This window comes from Salvia hispanica, chromosome 4 (genome assembly GCF_029641045.1).
Source record: "Salvia hispanica isolate PSC_SH4W2 chromosome 4, Shi_PSC_v1, whole genome shotgun sequence".
NCBI classification, from domain to species: Eukaryota; Viridiplantae; Streptophyta; class Magnoliopsida; order Lamiales; family Lamiaceae; genus Salvia; species Salvia hispanica.
In genome coordinates this window covers 10,240,062-10,262,306 of record NC_142695.1, presented here as the reverse complement: position 1 = coordinate 10,262,306, position 22,245 = coordinate 10,240,062, and the positions used below count along the sequence as shown (strand labels likewise).

Here is a 22,245-nt window from a genome sequence, read left to right as displayed (position 1 = left end):
AAAGAAATTTAAAAAGCAAAACGTTTATAGAGAGTTGCCGAAGAGAAGCTTTTGTTTCGTAATGTAAGTTAAAACCGTGCTAAGTTTTTTTATGTGATTCATAAACTGAGTTGCCCCTTGGCTCAAGATTATTTGGACAAAGGAAAAAAAATACAAATACTATTACAGATGTGAATTAACTGTTTAATGATTAATATTTTTCATACTAACTAATTAAATGCAAGTATAGTGAAAAAATAGCATTCCCTTATGCAATTACTTTTCAAGTAAATCACTTTCATCTCCTATTTTTTTTAAAAAAAGATAATAAACTCTCATAATTACCTTATATTGCATGCCCCAACTTAGAAAAAGGGAATGTTACACCATGCACATCACATTCGCATAAACTAAAGGAAACCTCCAAATATCTAAGAGTATTCACAATGGGGGCGCCGGTTGCAGCCGAACCACTGGAATATGATCACATTAGGAACACAATGGTTTATGATGAAATTTTATATAACTAACACAATGATATTTCCGTTTTCTTCACCAAAAACATTGTTCTAAAAATGGAGCACCATATCTAAGGCCTCCAGCTCCTATATACTTACTCATCATTATACAAGAATAGCCCAAATCAACCGATACAAACAACATAAGCACACTCTAAAAGCCTGTACTTGCGAATCATTTGTGTAACAAAAGAATTGAAAAACCTCAGAAATATCATACATCTGAAAAAGGGTGTGGGTCAGAGATCAACACGAACCTAGGAGAACAGGACCCACTGATGAGTTCAGAATATCACTCAGGGCCAGTTGGACCTCATTTGAACCATGCTCACAACTTATCAGGCTCGAAAACAAGGGAAAGAAGCAAGACAAGTTCTTCTGGAATGAAGAATCTCCTAAGGTACTTATAGCCTGTAGAGTAGCAACCATAAGAGGTGCTCGTGCAGCCAGTTCTCTTCGTCTCCCAGATCCTAGAGGTATCGTCCAGTATGGTTTTCTGTCAAGAGATGAGTCGGGGAGATGTCCCGAGCAGGCAACTACAATGTAGAATTGCAAGACCTCCTGGCAGAGGTTGACAAGATAAGACTCCACTTCTGACTCGTCATAACTAGGAGGTCGATCCAGTGCAAGATTCTGCAGAAATGTGAGGCAAATCTGGTAAGATTCATTCTCAAGGCGAAGTAGAGGAGGATCCTGCATTTGCGTCATGGACCCAAGTTCCTGGAGCTTGTGACGTAGCACTCCATCACTATTTATCTTGTGAGCATGAATTGCCACAGCATGTACAGCATCAAAAAGGATAACAGTGTTTTTAACTGATAATTGAGCTCTGTACATATTGTAGATCTCCACTATAGCCTGTCGTATTCCATGCAAGAGTTGTTGTCAGATTTAATAACATACGTAATTCATAATCTTACTTCCTTAAAAATAGAAAAGTTAGTTTGCTAAATGCTGCAAGATTAATATCCTCTGGAAATACTACCAGGGGGTACATGTCAGGGCTGCAAGAGGGGGCAAGAAAAGGAAATTTTTGTAATTATTTACCAGAAGAATTAAAGGAGAGTGCTGGGCTACAGAGAGAAACTTTTGATATTACCTACCTGTATTAATAAAAGCTGAATTGCAGCTCGGCATTTGATATCAGATATAGCTGTATACAGACGACGTCTCCTTAAGTTATTATCCAAATCATCATTGGAGGTAACTGCCCCAGCAGATTCCTCACGACTGCTTTCAGTCAGATCTCCCTCGGCCTCGGTTTTGCAATTGTCATCAAGGAAAAAGGAAAAATCAGGACGTGTTCCGTTTGACGCTTCTTTGAGAGATGAAACCACATCCAACCACTTGTCTTCAGAGAACATCTCCCCAGCATTGCTCATTAGGCGAACAAAAGCAGCAATACCAATACCACCAAGGCTTTGATGAGGACATTTGATAAAACTAACCATTAGCATCAGCACCTTCTTCAGAAGGGGATGTACTGTATCATAGAAATTAACAAAAAGATCTACAACTAATTGCAGAGCCAATGTGCATGTCTCATAAAGCCACGAATCTTGACCGAGTTCCTCCATGTTACCATTGTCTATGTGTGCAGACTCATCACTGGATGGATCAATGGCACGCCGAGCATCATCAAATATTCTAAACAGGACAGATTCAAAGATCTTCTCCCACAAGGTTAGGGAGAAATGTTGCCCATAGTTGCGCAAAGTATCAAATAATAATTGTACGGCACTCTTCCTGATTTCAGGCCTTGGGTCAAAGCTCAGTTCAGATAAACCTGGAAAGGGAGAGAGATACCTTATTTGACTTGAATTAATCATATTCTGCATATGCAGAGTCTAGATGAATCAAGCTTCAAATCTAGACCAAAAAAAGAACATTTCTTTACCTGCCAACAAAGGAAACCATAAATAGAGATCGTCCACCCTATTTGCAGGTTCCCCGTTGTCACCTTTTCTTTCTTTACCAGTTTGAGGAGAAGATGGAGAAGCCACATTATGAGCTTCCTTCCCTAGATCTCCTTCAGCAAGTTTTTCGGCACAGTACTGAAGGAAACCAATGGCATTAAGACTAATTTCTTTGTTGAATCTAGTATTGGTGAATGCAATTAAACAATTCACACAGTCCGTAAAAGTAGTAGATTCAGTTTCAGTGATATATGGGAAATAATCACGAACAATCTTCTCAATGATTTCGAATGAGAGGAGGACAATGTTCTTATGATCATCATAAGCAGCTGTTGTGAAGACCTGCAATTAAGAATGAAAAGCAGAGGGCTGAAGGTGAAAGCATTGCCATAAACTTTACAGAGAATAAATTTTTCCAAGGCAATAATAATAGTAAAAGGGAAGAGCACTATGCCATCCGTGTTGAGATTTCCATACCATGAACATACTCTTCCATCCTGATTTGACATTATTGACTCGGGACAATACCATTTGAGAAACACATCTGATAATCAATTCTCGGATTTCAACAGCACTACTCTTGCGCATCACAATTACGAAAGGCTTCATGAACTCATTCTGAAAGTTATAGTTAGCCAATTCTTCTCTTTCCAAGAATTTCATTGATAACTGGCGCAAAGAGTCCATTGCAAATATTGCAATAGAAAGGTTTTCTGAACAGCCAATGTTCACAAAAAAATCAGAGAGTACTTGCCAAATCCTTGACCATACAAGCCTAATACGGTTCATGTTGTAGTGCCTGTTACGAGGGACCAAAATAGAAATCACTTGCATGGCGAAAGAAGCAAAAATGATATATGTAATATGCTAAAGTTTTTCCATAGTGAATGTGAAAAGATCAAAAGAGTAAAAGACCAAGTGATGAGTAACTTACGCGATCTCAACAATCTTCGTGAGGCTGAAAACCCGAGGATCAGATGTCGATCGCAGTTCATCCATAGATACCTTGCAAAGAGCCTTTACAAAATCAACTATTGCCTCACTATTCAGTTTTTGGCTCCGTATAAATATGCGGTTAACATCACCAACTTGTTCCAACATGTTTAAGTTAGAGACCAAGTTGTTCATCTGTTCAGATGTAATTCCAGCAGCAACATTACCACCCATACCAGCACTATCATAAGAACCCCTCCTCATTGCAGAAGCTGCATTCTGAATCTTCCCAGCACCCTTCTTTTTTAAAATAGGAAGAATATTTGATTTGCCTTGTTTAGATTTGTCGAATTCATTCTGCTGGATTGCAAAGAAAGCAGCATCTGGTGGTGCTCCTTCACCCAATAGGTGCAAATGCTCAAACCGTGAAACACATGTTAATATATGTTCCCAGCCATCCTGTAAATAGTTACCATCCTCGTCTGCTATGGTGACGATAACCTGTTGAAACAAGTAAACGGATGGATCAGAGTAGTCAGAGAATTTTAAAAATTGCATAATAGGAGTGACAAGCTTTAATAATTTCACTTTGATTTAGCAAAGGACGGATTAAAGTTTTTAGGAGTATCACTTTCTCTGACCCCACAAATAGAGCTAACCAAATCCGAATGGAATTAAGAATATTTATTTGAAAAACACAGACGGGAAGACACCTCACGTTTAAAAGTGCCATACAATTATACCCTACCAACCTTCTAGTCTGTGTAAGATGTAACCATGATTAATGAACTACAACACATTGCCAATAACCCAAAATGAAATAAATAAATCAATATAGACAGAAAGAACTTCAATCCTAAACAAGAAAGGGAAGGTTAAGGACATATAATTCCTACAAAAGACAAGAATAGACCAAATGACACGGAGCCTAATGTAATCATTATAGCGAAAAAACAGAAAAAGAATAGGGAGTCTTCACTAATGGAGCATCATTATAAGCTTAATAATAAAACACACAACGAGAACAACAAATTAAAATTTACCTTGATTGCATCAATGTTTTTCCTTTTAATATCAGCAGGTGAGTGGAGTGAAGTAAACTTGGCTAATGATGTCAAAAAAGCATCTCTATGAGTTTTCATGGACATTCCTGCAGTGACATGGATTGCACTACGAAAGCCCTCTAAGCAGAGGGCTATCACAATTTCATCATCACTTTGGTCAAGAGGAACACTGAAAGCAGCCAGCATTGGAGCCCAACATGCTTCAATCATGAACTTGAGGATCACCGTATCTATTGCAGGATAATAAACTGACCTACAATTTCCCAAAGAGATGGAGATCAAAACAAAATCCAGTTTTTCTATAGAAATGCTAACAACCACCGTTTCTTCAAACAAGAAGAAGATCTACTTAACCCAGCTTCTTTAACTCAAAACCCCTTTAAAGCTTCATAATTCATCAAACAAAAGAACAAGAGATTTTAATAGCTAAAAAATGAGGAATATAACGCATTCCTAATTTTTCCCTTTTATGTATGTCTTCGTCACATTAAAAATAAAATTAGACAGGAGATAATGGCTACAAATGAGGAACATAACAAATAAGTAGAGCTGCTTGGGGGGGGGGGGGGGGGTTGTTATTATGAGCCCAAGGCCTACTCTAGATTTCCAGCCACTATGCAGAAGATAATAAATTTAAGCTTACTCTGACTTGCGAGCTTTTTCTTTGAACTGCTCCTGCATGTGTCTCATAAGGTCATCACTGGTCTCCAAACTGTCTACCCCACGCTTACGAATAACAATGTTTAGTATGCTATCCAGCCCTAAAACTCTGTTCGGGTTCGCAGACTGCTTCTGTTGGACGGACAGATTATCTTCTTTCATTTTGATCTCACTTCTAGATATCCGCTCATACAATGATCTCAAGTACTCCTCAGGTAGATCTTTTCCATCATCAATCCCGCGATTGTTCCTTATAAAATCCTCAGCTGACATCTGGATATAAAATTTAAAAATCAGCAATTGTCAAGAGCTGAACCTCTTTAAAGGAACCTTACAACCATCAGTGTACAATTTTACCTTGTTCTTCACCATAGGGTTGTGTGCATCAGTGTTCAGTAGTATGACAGAGTATGCTAGCACATAAGCTGTATCAGCACTTGTAAAGGTTTTTGGATTACATTTGCAGTACTTCTCAGCAAACTTCTCCATGATGCGGTCAATTTTTTGTGCCTCGCCAGGCAACCTAAAGCCCTGTAGGAAGACCCTGATAGCCTCATCAAACTCCAACCCTTGGAATTCAAACGAATTCACGTAAGCATGCATTACTTTTAGCGGCATATCTTCCCTTTCACCCAAATAGTCACCAATCAGAGTTTTATCCAGACCATATGCATTTTTAAGAAATGCTGCTATCTCTTCTGCAGAGTTTCCCACCTTATTTGCATTTATCAGGAACTCGATACCTTTCTTGGGTTTCCGGTTAAAAAGAGAGATGCCTTCCTGCCATATAGACCTTATTTCAAAGACTGATAAAAAAAATATTGAGCACATTAATCAAAATAATTAACCTAAATAGTACCTGAAGTTCAAGTTTATAGGCACGGCGCTGCTCTAGGGTTGAAACATCAGAAACTTCACTTGAGGCTTCAGACTGTGTATCTGATCCTTCAGTTGTCTCATCTACACTGCCATTTGAGTAAGGGGGACTCCCAGTATTAGAACCATTATCTACAGCATCTAGTTTCTTTGATGACTGAATATCTGGAATCCGCAATTGTTTGTTCATCCAGCTACCCATGCATTTCAGGATAGCAACTAAGCATCTCATAGCTTCAAGCTTCAAACTAGCATCTTGCGGGGGCTGAAGTGTGCTTGAAACACCAGGTGGAACACCCTGAGCAGTTTTAAGTAGTCCATTGACCATTCTGGGATAGACAATGAAATGACAAGGAAACAAGAGACCTTAAGATTGTTTGATAAGCAACCACATCATTTGCATGCATAACTTAGAATACCAGCAGTTATTTGACATATTATTCAAAAGGCATTACCAAAAATATCAGATATAAGTGAAAAGTACACAGAGATGACAAGTCCTTACCTCTCAAATATATTGGAAGCATTAACATCGCAGTCATAATTGAGAAATATGTCCATCAAGATCTGTGAATCTACACAAAGCTTCTCCAGAAAACGAAGGATTGTCATCTTTTGCTGAGAATTGGGTTGCACAACATTTTCTAGCACTCGGAGAACAATCATAGGAAAAAATACCCCTATTTCTGCTTTCAATCCAGCTCTAAAACGAGACACCAGGCTTACAAATATGGAGCAAGAAAGCTGGAACACGATCATATGAGTTGAAGCGCTGTTCTTCAATAGTGATAAACACAAGTACTGCTTTATAGCATCTAAAAATCTGTTTAAGAAATGACAATAATTAGTGATGCTTAGAAATTAGCTTCAGTTTTAGAAAGATAGAACAGCTACAAAGAAAAAGGTAGGTTGCTCAAATATCTTATACTAAGATTAAAGACAATAATCAGCTCAAGAACAGGAACACATTTATATATGATAAATACACACACGCATATATATTAACTGTGATATAACCATATCTGGAATGAAGAAATCAGTAGTTAGAAAACTTAAAAGCTGGAAAAAAGAAAACGGACAAAAAATGGCCCCTTGATGGAACACTGTGAAAGAGTTCAGATCTGGTACAGGAACAATATATCATTGGCTTGCTAATTATACCAATAGAATATACCTAATACCTTCTTCAATCAACTCAAAGAACACTAAAATGTTTTTGAGCAATAACTCAAACAAATTCAGTTTGAGGAGCTGAGTAGTATGGGTGTTGATATTTGATAAAACTACAGCATAAAGGCCAATCATACTCATTAAGAACCAATCATTAACTTGTATAATCATTAATGAGCATTCAATTTTCAGAGGGACACATTCTGGAAAGTATACTTTTAGTTTCCAACTTTCAGGACCAATTACCTGAACTAGGGTCTAGGGTAAATCAAATCTAATACTGATGCAGGAAACAAATAGATGGCAAAACATTTACTATTGGAATATTACCAAAATAAGCCTATAATGCCCATTTGATGGCACTCACTAGAAGTTCCAATGAGTAAAAAGTAATCATCTAGTCACTCGCACTGATTTTACCATTCGCATATATCCAAGGAAGGGTATTTCATATGATCTTCTTAAACTACTTCCCAGTTCTATTACAATTTGAAGAAAAGTGTAACCTAGAAGATAGTTAGAAGTGAAAATAAGATGAGCCTCTAATAGTGTAAAGACATGGGGATAAGTTACCATTATGATTAGGGTGAATTTAATTGTTTGGTTGGTCATATAAATTACCAATAGAAAATAAATGCGCTAACTCCATTAGAAAAATCCCATTTAGAGAAAATTTACAGATTGTGTGATAGTCATGGATAGAAAGAAATAGTGTGAGGCTATTCTAGAAACCAACACTATATCAGTTTCTACACTTCAGAAGATGCACTCCAGGCACCAAAGAATATTCATATCTTATCTTAATGCTAAATGCACAGTAAATACTCTCATTTCAGTATTTTCAACAAGTGTTGCTTAGCAATATCCCCAGTTGTATAGTACTATGCTGTAATTAGTATACATCATCTCTAATGTTCTACAACTAATCTTGAAAGTTTAATATTCATGCTTAGGCATCATAGCGAGCCAACATCAACATATGCAAATATTATTTGAATATGCATAAACTTAATGGCGTAAACAGTAATTTGGAAGAAACAATACCATAATCAAATACCTTTCACTAGTCCTAAATATTGCCCCGGCGTTTTCCAGTAAAATTTTGAGCAATTCCAATGCCACGATCTTCCCCTTCATTGCCTGGGGGTCCGCAGCAGCATCTTTGGGTGGAGTCTTCATGGAGAGCTTACACAAAGCCCGGAAAACTAAAAAAGCATCCCTCTTCAACTTGTTTCCAATCTGCACCTCCAAGTCATCATCCCTTTCTCCCTCACCGTCTGCTAACTCTCCTTTCCTACCCTCTAATGCCGTCTTATACATGCTGATCTCCCAATACTTAGCGTCCAACATATCCTTATCTGTTGAGTCCAACAAATCCGCCGGATTTGTGCTCTCCACGGTTGAGGTCTTTGTTTCAAATGCCCCATCATGGGCCATGACCCCTGATCCTGCGACACCACTGGGGGTACTAGGGCTGAAAACTCCATCTATATCCTGCATTATCTTAGTAATGAAACCCTGAACGAAAACCATGGAACCATCCACATCCGCCTTCTCTACTGGTTCCATAAGCTCTGCCACCACAATAGGCTGTAATGGCACCGTTGACGAATCGGCCTCCATTCTCCTAAACACAATAACAAGCATCTGAACCAACGACGCCTTGGCGGTCGTCTGATTCACCAGATTCTTACTATTCAAATATATATCATAGCAAGTCCTCACCACTTGCAGCAGACAATCACCGTGCAGTCGTAGTGAAGCCGACGTAACCGCCGAAAGAAGCGACTTGATAACCAACAGCTCCACATTCTCGTCTCCCAATTCGTGGCACTTGCAAGCTGAATCGATCAATTTCGAGAGCAACTTAGAATCCGCCCCGCCGCTGGGGTCCGCTTCGCCGTGCAAGTACCCATGGGCGACCAATTTCTGGACCGCATCAAGAGCAGGCTCGGAGACTTTGAGGTAGTTCGCGGAGAGTGCGTTGATGAGTGGACTGAGAACGATCTCAGAATCGTACAGGGAAAGATCTAGAAGGACACCCTGCAGCAAAGACGCATTGGCATCGGATTCCGCGGACGCCGAAGTAGGAGGCGACGCGGCGCTAGGGTTTCGATTGGGTGAGGTGAGGTGCTCGATAACGGATTTGCACTCGGAGCCAAGCTTGGAATGCTTGCGCCACGAAGCATTTTTCTGGATCTTCTCGAGCGCGGGGATCAGGACTTGGTTTAAGCGGGAATCAGCTTCCGAAGAAGTCATTCCCGAGCTAGAAGATGAAGGTGGAAGAATTGAAGTCTCCGCCGGAAATTGGCGCGGCGGAGTCACTTGCTGATCTGAGCTGAGCTTCCAGTTTGTCGGCGGAGGTGGTGGTAGTGGCGCAGTGGCGGACCTAGAGAGAGAAAGGGGAGAAGAGCGGAGCTCGGCGGGAGGAGTGGAGCAGTGTCTGGATTCAGGTGAATGGATTTAACCTGAGAGTGTCGAGTTTACTGCGACGGCTAAAATGATGAAAATACGCTCCAGTAAAGTTTTCTACTCGCTCTGTCCAAAGAAGATGACTCATTCCTTTAGCGACACCAGAATTTATGCTTTTGGATGTGAAGTGGAGATATTTCTATTTTCAGTAACTTTTGATTAGGACAAACCAAAAAGAAAATTGAGTTATCTTCAATAGAACAAAAGAAGTATTAAGTAGTAAGGGCATCCGCAATGGTGCAGACGATGCATCATCCGCCACTGCAGCATCGTGGACGATGGGTTAACCATCATCGACGCCCGATACATCGTCCGCAGACAATGCGCGGAGGATACCCCATTGTCCGTCGCATCGTCCGCCACTGTGGACGACGCGGACGATGGGTCTGACGATGCTCACGCGTTTTTTTTTTTTGATTTTTTTCCAAAATTTTTTCTTATTTAAACATTACAATTCTCTACCATTTCACACACTCCAATTTCACATCTCTTCAATTTCTCTTCAATTATTCTCTCTCATCGTCTCAAAAATGAATCCCGACGACTACAATTTGAGTACATCGGATGGCTGCAGACGGGCCTTGACTCGAGCCTTGTTTGATGCCGTTAATGAAGCCAAAGCGGAATGCTTGGCACAAATGCAGCGGGAGCAGGCGGCGGCGGCCGCGCGGGTCCCTCGCCCGATACGACGTCGGACGTATGTCCCCCGCGAGCACGACGTAGCGCACGAACGTCTGTTCGCAGATTATTTTGCCGAGAATCCAAGGTGGGGCCCGAATGTTTTTCACCGACGTTTTAGAATAAGCCGAGATCTTTTTCTCCGCATTGTGCACACGTTGGAGGGGCGTGATGAGTACTTCCAGTATCGGGAAGACGGGATCGGCAGACCCGGACTTACGCCGTTGCAGAAGTGCACAGTTGCGATCCGCCAGTTGGCCTACGACACAACAGCGGATATGTTCGACGAGTACCTTCACGTCGGGGAGACAACTGGCCGTGAATGTCTCCAGACTTTTTGTAAGTTAGTTGTGGAGGCTTTTGGCGACACATATTTGCGACGCCCGACTGCTGATGATTGCCAGAGTCTGATGCGGATGCACGAGACGGTGCACGGCTTCCCTGGGATGCTAGGGAGCATCGACTGTATGCACTGGCAGTGGAAGAACTGCCCGACGGGGTGGAGAGACCAATTTACCAATGGCTACAAGGGCAACCACCCTACGATGATTCTGGAAGCCGTCGCTGACCACCGCCTCTAGATCTGGCATGCCTACTTCGGTGTAGCCGGCTCAAACAACGACATCAATGTCCTCAACTCGTCCACCCTATTTGCCGATCAGTGCAGGGGTCGCGGCCCGGCCATCGAGTTCACTGCCAACGGCCGCAGACATCATATGGGGTACTACTTGGCCGATGACATATACCCAAGGTGGCCTGTTTTTTTGAAGACGATCAGCTGCCCAATTGGTGAGAGGAGAGTCTTGTTTGCGACAAAGCAGGAGTCTGCGAGGAAGGATGTGAACTGGGCTTTTGGGGTGCTCCAATCGCGGTGGGCAATCGTGAAAGGTCCGACTCGTTTCTGGTACAAGGAAGTCATCATGCATAACATGATAGTCGAACAAGAACGTGGACATGTCACTGATTGGGTGGATGATGAAGCCGGATCTAGCTCCAGCACGGCGACCTCGCCTGTCACTCGATGATTACCGATGGGCTTCGGTGAGGTTCTACAGCGACAGGCCTCAATGCGCAACCAACAAGGCCATACTCAGCTCATGACCGACATGATTGAAGATTGGAACCGCAACCGCTGCCGTTGAGAATTTGTAATTTTTTTATTTCGTATTGTAATGTTTTAATTTTAATGAAATGAAGTTTTTTTTTTCCAAATTTTGAAGTATTTAAATATTCAAATACATTCACAATGGATGGGCCCATGGGAAGGTCTTCTCCATCGGCCTCCATCGCCCCACCATTGCCGCAGAAGGGCCGTCGGTTGGCCCTCCATTGTGGAGGAAAGGCCGTTCATCGGCCCTTTCCTTTTTTTTCGAATTTTTTTTATTTTTTTTTATCTATATACATCCACTTTCCATCAATTTCAATTATCCCTCCACTTTCCATCATCCATCTTCTCATTCTACACTTTCTCTCTCTATAAATAGATTCCGAGAACTCTCCCCAATTATCCGGCGATGGAAGCCCATACATGGGCGGAACCCAAATTCCGCCCGAAACCCAAACTCCACTCGCTCACCAAGATCCCTACTTCAATCAACCTCCGCCCAATCAACAAAATCCCTACTTCAACCAAGTTCCAGTGACAACATATTTGCAGGAAGATTCTCTCTTTTTGTAGGCAATGCTGGGCCCCCTTACTTTACCGGGAACCAATTCCCCAACTTCCCTCAATTCTCCGACAACACATTTGTCAGTGCTGGAAGACCAATAACCCCACAGGCGTTCCACTAGAGCATGGGAAGAGGAATCGACCCGAATTACGGGGACGCGGTCTACCGGCCTGAAATGATGACTTCTACACCCGACACTTACGGATCTACAACTATTCCAGTCACAGATCCGAGCTTCAGTACGAAAGAGTATGAAGTAGAGGAAATGCACCCATCACCTCCCAAAGAGAAGGGGAAGGGGAAGACGAAAGCGAAGGGGAGGGCCGCGGAGCCGTCGGCGCCTGCTCCGAAGGGTAGGAAGTCGCGAACACATTATATGGCAACTGAGACGCTTGCTCTGGCGAGTTTTTGGGTAGATATCGACGAGGATCTGGTTGTAGGTAACAACGAACGAAAGATTGGTTTCTGGACCCGCATCGCGCAACGATACAATCAGGATGGAGTGAAGCATGATGGGGCACCAACTCACAAGGCGCCGGAGCTTCGCAAGAATTTCGAGCGTGTCATGTTCCACATAGGTAAGTTTCATGGCATATACGAGAACAATTGCCGAATGATGTCGAGCGGTATGGGATACGACGACGTGCGAGATTTGTCGCAAGCCCAATTAACGAGAACCGTCAGCAGCGTCGGGTTCCACCACTGTGAAGCCTACATGAAACTGAAGGATCAATCCAAATTTAGGGCGGTAATTGAGGCGGCATTGGCGCTAGGCTCGAGGAGGACGAGGCTCATCGAATCCCAGAGTTTGAGCAGTGGCGGCCCGGAGTCAACCGACTTCACTGAGTCGGTTGAGGTAGTTCAACTAACTGCTCGGCGCCCAATGGGAGTGAAAACAGCGAAGGCAGCGGCGAAGGGCAAGTCTCAGGCGAGTGCCTCCCAGTCGACTGATGGGGACGCAGTGATGTAAGAATTGCCGGCTATGCTCAGCTGCATAGTTATAAAAGCTGTATCGAGATGAATCGAATGATCGTGTCAAGACGGACACCTGGAAAACTATCAGTAGGATCAAGAAACAACTGGGTTTGCATTTCGACGACTATGACGCTTGAATCTTATATGTGTTTTGATTCCGGAGATCATTTCTAGGTTTTTTTTGTGTTTTTTTTTTATTATTTTTGTTTTTTTTTAAATGTAAGTTTTTTTTATTTGCATTTGTTGTATTCTTTTCCAATATTGCAATACAACAAAGATTTGTGCATTAATATTTTTTTTGTATTTAAATTTATTTAATTTGATAATATATTAAATATAGAAGTGCTAAAAAATTAAAACAAAATAATGATGATGTGGAAATTAAATAGAAAAGGAAGGGTCCTATGGGAGGGCCCTTCCATTGTGGGGAGATAGGCCCTTTCAAAAAATGATGATGTGTAAATAATAAAAAAAGAAGGGCCCTATGGAAGGGCCCTTCCATTGTGAGTGTTCTAATCACGCCAAGCATGATGGCCAAACCAATGGAGAGATTCAGGTAGGGATGTCAATCGGGTCTGCCAGCGGGTTTTTGGTCAATCATACTCGGGTTGCGGGTCAATTGGGTGAGGGCTAATTGAGTTGTGGTTTTTTGGGTTATAAAAGTTCAATCTTAACCCTAAAAGCTCGGGTTTCGGGCTAGTCCAACAGATTACTACCGATAAAATAACACGCGATCAATTGAATAAATAATGATAAAAATTAGTTATATTTATCAAGTGTAAAATATTTAATTATGATAAATTTGAGACATATGTTTAAACGTGATAAGTACTAATATTTGAGATTTCAAAATGAAACATAAACATATTTTGAGAAATTTCAAAATATGTTTTAGAAATTTTAATATTTTTTTAGTGAATTTGAAATTTTAATTTATTTCTTTATTGTTATATTAATAAAAGTTTAATATATAATTTGTATGTGCAATATAAAATTGAAAGTTATTTTTTTTATTTATTATATTATAAAAATAATCAATGAAGTGGATATTTCGGGCCAGCCCACAGATTGCGGGCTACACTGACATCCCCGGACCCTGAGTTAGATTTCAAGCCAACCATCTCAATCTTGAGCTTAATACAAGTGTATGTCTAATCTACTTATCAAATCTTCGACAATTGTATACAACGAGCTTGATGTTGTATACAATTATGCCTATCTTTTTATTTAATACCGGCTAATCTCAGTCATTATTACTCTCCTATAAATTAACAAATACACATTATTCATATGTAAATTAGTGAAAAGTATTAAATGTATGAAATACATTGTTATAAAAAAAAACCCGCGATGATTAACAATGGCTAAAAAAACATGTGTAATTTTTATTATTTTTTGGTAATTACCAAGAGTATTCATTGGCGGGCCTAGTGACTATTCACCATGCTGATTTGTAGGCACTTCTCAATAGGTGGGACAGTTGGCCCAAGGATTTAAAGCTGCTTCGTATCTAAAGGCAGAGATCGATCCCCTGATCATTTGATTAAGAATGGACGAATCTTATGCCACTCGACTACACCCCTTGGGTTAAAAAAACATGTGTAATTTACTGGAAAGGTTTGATCCAGTTTCAGTTACAACTTACAACTCTCTCTCTTTTTACTGTAACACGTAATAATTTATTTTGATTTTATCGGAGATGCATAGTATTTAACTACATGTGTTAATTTAGTAAATGCAATGATGATTTATTACTATTTGAATTGTATTTTCCCACTTATATGATTTTTTATTTTCCCTATAATATACTACTACATAGTACAAAGGAGTGATCAATTGCTAACTCATCATTTAATTGCTAACTACAACTAATTTAAGACCATAGGATTTTAGAAAACGTGTGGTCTACAATTCGCCACGTGTAATTTTCATTTTTATTAATTAAATAAAAAAAGATAAAAAAAACTCCAAATTAAGGTTTTTGATGAAAATGTCAATATAGTTTTCCAAAAATATCAACTCAATGATTTGAGAATGTCAACACAATGCTTTAAGAATATTAACTCATTGCTTATATTGACATTCTATATGTATTATATTGACATATTTTATATAGTATGTTGACATTTCTGCTTGTACGAAAAAATTAAAAATTTTCGATTTTTTTTTTCGAATTTTGACGTCGGAACATATGCATGTATGATATCGTTGGAATCCTTATGAAATTATCTTTAATTTGATATATGTTATATGAATTTAAAGTTTTGAGATTTCTTTTAAAAGTTAGTTATAACTAAATATGTAGTTAATTGACATTAATACCTCTATTGATATTTTTTGGAATTAATCTTATGGTCTTATTGACGTTTTTCGTTGATCGTATTGACATTTAGAGATTAATGATCTAAGCTTTTAATTTGAATATCTAATGGCTATTATTTAGTTGTAGTTAGCAATTAAGTTATGAGATAACAATATAACACTCCCCACATAGTACATAGTACTTTAATACACATGAAAAATTATGATAATATTAATGTATAGTCTTCATATAATTAATTAATAGTTATATTACTACTATATAAAAGTAAACATTTTTAGTTTTTCTAGTAAAATAAGCATATTTGGTTTTTCTTCGGAATTTCCTAAGTTATATGTCTCACTTCGTTATAAAAATTTAAATAACAAGTTAGAAAAGGTACTCCCTCTGTTTCTTCATAGTTGAGGCGGAACTTTTTGGTACGGAGTTTTAGAAATGAATGTTGGGTGTGTGAAATAAATAGATAGAAAAGTAAGAGAGAGAAAAAGGTAGAGAGAATAAAGTATAAAGTGAATAAAATAGAGAGAATAAAGTAAGATAGAGTAAAGTAAGAGAGAGAAAAAAGTTACCATATATGGAAATGACTCAACTATTAAGAAACTTCCCGAAATAGAAAAATGACTCAACTATAAAGAAACGGAGGGAGTATGTAAATAATTGCGCGGAATAAAATTTTTTCACCTTTTACAAAGAAAGTAATAATAATATCAATATCTACGAATCATATAACTCAAATTCTCCGCAGTTTAAAATGGAAGTAATAATACTCTCTTCGTCCCTTAGATTTTGTCACATTTTTCCATTTCCGTCAATTCCATAGAATTTGTTACATTTCAATTTTTATAATTTTTGTAGTGGATCTCATATTCAACCAATTCATTCTCACTCACGTAGTATTATAAAACTAATAGAATATATAAAAGTAGGAATCATCTGTCACTAACTTTTTCAACTCACTTTCTATTACATTTCTTAAAACTCGTGCTCAATCAAAATGAAAAAAATAAAATTGAGGTGACACAAGAGACATTAATTAAAACAAATTACTCAACTGCAGATGCATCATACATCAATCAACCAAGATAAATTTCTAAATCCCAAACAAAAGGTAAAACATCAACATAGAACTAATGAGACCATCACTGGTTGAAAGGATTCGGATTGGGATTCTGATTCTGATTCTGGCCGGATTGAGAAGAGCTAGACTGGCCGAATATGTAGGGATACGGCAGCACCATCCCGGGATCCCACCCGAGGCCGCTCCCGTCCATCCTGCCTCCTCCTCCCGGGCTCTGGACCAGGTTCCACGGGAAGCTCTCCATGCCATTGCCATCCTCCTCCATCCGTGGCGGGGCCTCTTTCACCACAGGAGGAGGAGGCGGCGGCGGCGGGAGTGGAGGCAGCGGCGCAGCCTGTTTGCGCTGGTGCTCCGCTGCCATGGCGTCCATCCTGCCCTTGATCTCCCTGAGTATCTGGCTGATGACCCAGCTCATCTCCGAGACGTCAGTGATTTGGAGGTCGTGGATGGAGGCCTGGCCCGTGATGCAGCGGAACATGAAGGCCTCGAGCTCGCGGCAGCTGTTCTCCTTCTGGAGGCGGAGCTGCTCCGTTGCCTTCTTGATCCGCTGCCGCGTGTAGCTCTCCTGGTTTACCATCTTCCGGCTCTGGTCCATGATGGAGAGCTTGCGGAAGCGGGCCAGGATGGACTGCGCATCAAGAGGCGATGGCCATACCACCGGCGCGGGGTCGTACTGGCTGTAGATGATGACGCATGCTTGGACACCGCAGAGGGTGCTCAGCTCGCTCACCTTCTTAATCAAACCCTTCTTTCGCTTCTTGTAGGAAGCTTTTCTCTCAGAGTCGTTGGAAATGTAGGCGAGGGTCACCTTCTTTCTTGTCATTGCTTTTGGGTTTATCTTTGTGTACATATTTATAGCGGATGAAGGCCTGAGAATAGATAGAATTTTGAATTTGCATAGTGTTGTCTTAGTTGTTCCATTTAATTTTATACTTTTATGAGGAAATAAATATTTATTATGATGATATTGGCAAGATAAATTTAAAAACTCTTTAGCAATTTTAGAGTAATTGTACATACAATATTATAAGTATACTAGTACCTTTTTTTCTAAATAGTAGTATAACACTAATAATAAAGTGCTTTTGCTTTATCTGAGTGCCCTATTGTTTAGGACTTATTTGATGTACTTTTTTTCTTTGTCATTTTTATAGTATATGATTTGTATTTACGATAGAGCCTTGCCGATTGTCGTTTTGAACTTATACTTACTACTTTCGATAATTTGATCCATTTTAACTATATAAAAACCTAATAATAAAGCACAAGACCATTGCACATATACACAAATCTAATAAATAATTAGGAGTACTTATGAAGAGTATAAAATATTTGTGGATAGATAATACCTTAATATCCAATGCAAAATCGAATACACGTTCCTTTTCAAACATCATTTTTTAAAATTTGTATCAAAAGATTATAATTTGCAACCACTTTCAAAATCGGATCGGTAAGCATATCAATGAAGCTATTGATTTGCGATTCAATTTAAAAATTTTGATATTTCATTATAATGATATTACATCTGATTAATTTACATTTGATATGGTACAAAATCAATTACATTCCATAAGTGTATTGCACCAAATCAATTACATTCTATAAGTGTATCATCTCCGGATTAACTCAAGTTTTTGAAGGTCAAATGATAAAATTAAGAGTAAAGGTCAATTTTGGTCCTAAACATATGGCCAAAATACGAATTTGATCCAAAACATTCACTTTTTAAAAAACAGGTCCATAACAAATGACCAAAATACGAATTTGATCCAAAACATTCACTTTTTTAAAAACAAGTCCATAATAAATGAAATCCTTGTCGGAGTGGTCCTTTTTTTACGGTTCCGTAAAAAAACTAATGGTCATGCCACTGTGCAATTAGCGTTGACTGTTAGTTTTTTGACGAAACTAACAAAAAAGGACTACTTCGGCGATATATGACCAAAATACGAATTTGATCCAAACATTCACATTTTTAAAAACAGGTCCATAACAAATGACCAAAATACGAATTTGATCCAAAACATTCACTTTTTTAAAAAATAGGTCCATAACAAACGAAATCCTTGTCGGAGTAGTCCTTTTTGAAGGTTCCGTAAAAAAACTAACGGTCATGCCACTGTGCAATTAGCGTTGACCGTTAGTTTTTTGACGGATCTGGCAAAAAAGGACTACTTCGGCGACATTTTTATTTGTTATGGACCCGTTTTTTAAAAAGTGAATATTTTGGGTCAAATTCGTATTTTGGTCATATGTGACAATAGACATCATAATCGACTGACTTGGCGCACAAACTATATTATTCGTGAAATACCCTTCTTGGTGCATAAATTATGTCGGGTCCGAGAGATGATATGCTTAGCGCCCCCCCTCTCTCTCCACGTCAGATACTCTTTAATATGTGAAATTCAACTCATCTTCCCTTCTTCAATATATTCCTGAAATCGATACCACATTCTCTCCATGGATTCCCTTTCGTTTTCTCAATCAGGGCAATTCTTCCAAATCAATTTCACCTTCTCTTCTTCAATTCTCAATATCAGAATCATTTTCCTCCATTTATGAAATTCGTCCAAATAAATATCACCTTCTCTTCTTCAATTCTCTTTCGTTTTTCTCAATATGTGAAATTCATCCAAATCAATATTACCTTTTCTTCTTCAATTCTTTTTCATTTTTCTCAATATGTGAAATTCATCCAAATCAATTTCAACTTCTCTTCATCAATTCCCTTTTGTTTTTATCAATCTGTGAAATTTATCCGAATCAGTTTCAACTTCTCTTCTTCAGTTCTCAAAATCACAAGCTCAGTGCTGAGGCAAATTGGAAGAGCCACCTACGCCTCGAACAATCTATCCGTCGAGGGACGAAAATTGATGCAGTCTGGGTGGGCTTAAGATTTGGTTTCATTGTACTTATTATGGATTGAGTGTACTTGATTGGAAAATTAGTTTATGAATGTTGATAATAAATTTGATCTTTCATAGTATTATTTTGGCTACTGAAAAAATGGAATTGCTTCATACTGAGATTGTGAGGAATTTGATTGATCATTCTTGCAACCCAGTTGTTTGAGAAAATGCTAAAACAATGATTGCAGTGACTCAATAAACACTCTTACTTATTCAATAAACACTCTTTTCACTTTTTTCCTTCAGCCTAATTCCAATTTGAAGTTAGTTTTTTGTTGATATACAAAGTTGGATCTTGGCTTGATAAAAATAGGAGTTTGAATTTTGTTTTTGATTAATCGGCTAGGTTGGATATTGGCTTGATGAAATTGAGAGTTTATTAGTCATCTTGTAACAGATAATTAGATCACTTAACTAATTTTATTTACATATTGTGTGTCAGCAGTACCAAAATGTGGCTAAGTGCATCATGATTACTGCATTTCATGATAGCACTTGTAATATAAATGTGGGGGTCAGTGATCAAGAGAGCCACACATAAACAAGGCTGGGTGCGTGTGATAAGCCAGACGCGGTGAGATACACGTGCAACCGAGTGCATGTGTGAATGCATCCGGAGTTAGTTATAACTGCTCGTGGATTGAAAGGGGTTTCATATACTCAGCTCCAGCTCACTTAATCACACACGAATCACCATCATTTTGTAACAGAAGTAGGAAGTAGGAGAGTGAAGAAGAGTGAGGTAGTGAGTTCTTGCGATTCAATCTTGTGAGTAGATTGTAGAGAGCTTGAGTGATTTCTTTCTTGTTCCAAATCTGTATAAAGAGAGTGTGAGATCAATACATCCATAACTGAGTCTTCCCGTGGACGTAGACGTTTTGTCGAACCACGTAAAAATCTGGTGTGTTGTTATTTTTTCTTGTCGATCTTTTTCTGCGTCGATCGTTCATATTCGTAATTCAATAAGTAGCGCCATCCGTGGGAATATCGAGGCGTTGATGGCGATGGCGCGTTATGAGGCAGAAAAGTTCAACGGGAAATCTGATTTCGGTCTATGGAGGATTAAGATGAAGGCATTGCTTATTCATCAAGGGCTTGCCGGCGCTCTAACGCCGGAAGAAGGGGATGACAAGCCTGCTCCGACGCGACAAGAAGTCTTGCAGAAGGCGCATAGCGCAATTATCCTCAGCCTTGATGACAAAGTGCTTCGAGAGGTAGCGCATGAGACGTCTGCAAGCGCGATCTGGAAGAAATTGGAAGAGCTATGCATGGTGAAGTCTATGGTGAATAGGCTATATTTGAAGCAACAACTCTATTCATATAGATTCACCGAGGGAAAAACATTGGGCGAGCAATTGGATCTGTTCTCAAAATTTGTGGATGACCTTGAGAATGTAGATGTAAAATTGGAAGATGAAGACAAAGCCATAGTCCTCCTTAACGCTCTGCCTCTCTCCTATGAGCAATTGAAGGATGTTCTGCTGTATGGCCGTGATAAATCCATCACGTTTCTTGAGGTGCATACCGCTCTCAAGGCCAAGGAGTTTCAGAAGATGAGCCAACCACAACCAGAGGCTTCTAGCGAGGTCTTGAATGTCAAGAAATTTAAGAAGCAATTCAAGCAAAAGTCTGCACAATCTGGTCAGAACAAGAAGTTTTCTGATAAAGAAAGGAAGGAGACTAGGAGCTGCCATCATTGTGGAAAGCCGGGGCACATCAAGAAGAACTGCTTTGCTTGGAAAAGAAAGCAAGAGGCAGAGAAAGCTGATCTAGGATCAACAGATGTAGTGCAAGCTGAGGAGACTCATCACATCATGAATGTAGTTGAGGGTTCTGTGAATGAAAAGTGGATCATTGATTCAGGATGTAGCTTCCATGTTAGCTCTCACAAAGAATGGTTTCAAGATTTTGAAGCAACATCTGGATCAGTCTTGCTTGGGAATAATCAAGTCTGCACAATAAGAGGGATTGGAAATATAAGTCTTAAGCTCAGAGATGGATCTCTCATAACACTTTCTGAGGTAAGGTTCATTCCAGAGATTAAGAGGAATTTGGTGTCTCTTAGTGTTCTTGAAACAAGAGGTTTCGGTTTCAGATCAGATAATGGGCATATGTTGATATGCAAGGGCTCAAAGCTGATAATGACTGCTGATAGAAGGCAGACACTCTACTACTTGAAAGCAGAAGTGGTTACTGGACTCTCTAACTCCAGTGAGAGGACCATGGCTGATCTGAAGCTGTGGCATACAAGGATGGGGCATGTGGGAACAAAAGGAATGAAGCAGCTGGTCAAGAAAGGTCTTATTAAGTCTTATGCAGAGGTTGATATGTCCAAATGGGAGCAGTGCATAATGGGAAAGAGCAAAAAGCTTCCATTCCCAAAAGGAAAGCACACTTCCATGGCTGTTCTTGACTATGCTCACAGCGATATTTGGGGGCCTTCTCAGCCTCCCACCATGAATGGAGGTAGATATTTCATGACTATCATAGATGATCATTCAAGGAAACTATGGGTGAAGATTCTCAAAGAACAGTCAGAAGCCTTTGAATTCTTTAAAGAATGGCACCTGCTGGTTGAGAGAGAGAAGGGGATCACACTCAAGTGCTTAAGAACTGATAATGGACTGGAATATCTCTCATCACAGTTCACTGAGTACTGCAAAGGAAAGGGTATTAAGCGACACAGAACTGCTCCAAGAAACCCTCAGGAGAATGGCATTGCAGAGAGAATGAACATGACGATTATAGAGAGGGTAAGGTGTATGCCGCTAAGTTCTGGGGTGGATAAGAGATTTTGGGGTGTAGCGGTGTCTACTGCATCAACCTTGATCAACATGAGTCCATCATCAGCAATAGATTTTGGCATTCCTAACTCCATATGGCATGGCAGACCACCAGATTTCACCAAGTTAAGGCCTTTTGGTTGCAGATCCTATGCTCACATCAAGCAGGGAAAGCTTGGCTCCAGAGCTTTGAGATGTATTTTTCTGGGGTATCAAAGTGGCTCTAAGGCATTTAGGC

General features: G+C 39.6%; 1 protein-coding gene and 2 pseudogenes across 1 annotated transcript; 1 reads left to right on the top strand and 2 right to left on the bottom strand.

Annotated features, from left to right (window-relative positions):
- Window positions 1-483: 483 nt before the first annotated feature.
- Window positions 484-9,600, bottom strand: LOC125192683 (brefeldin A-inhibited guanine nucleotide-exchange protein 2-like). Its single transcript, XM_089070272.1, has 11 exons — window positions 8,174-9,600; window positions 6,452-6,769; window positions 5,930-6,275; window positions 5,428-5,850; window positions 5,054-5,343; window positions 4,390-4,663; window positions 3,348-3,847; window positions 2,891-3,212; window positions 2,395-2,755; window positions 1,601-2,283; window positions 484-1,355 (listed from the first exon to the last, which is right to left on the bottom strand). Exons 1-11 carry the CDS (start codon window positions 9,373-9,375, stop codon window positions 744-746), a joined length of 5,331 nt encoding a protein of 1,776 aa, XP_088926398.1. The 5' UTR covers window positions 9,376-9,600; the 3' UTR covers window positions 484-743.
- Window positions 9,601-10,226: 626 nt separating this feature from the next.
- Window positions 10,227-11,408, top strand: LOC125194642 (uncharacterized; annotated as a pseudogene).
- A 4,844-nt stretch (window positions 11,409-16,252) lies between these two features.
- LOC125191641 (agamous-like MADS-box protein AGL80 pseudogene) lies at window positions 16,253-17,132 on the bottom strand (annotated as a pseudogene).
- Between the last annotated feature and the right edge of the window lie 5,113 nt (window positions 17,133-22,245).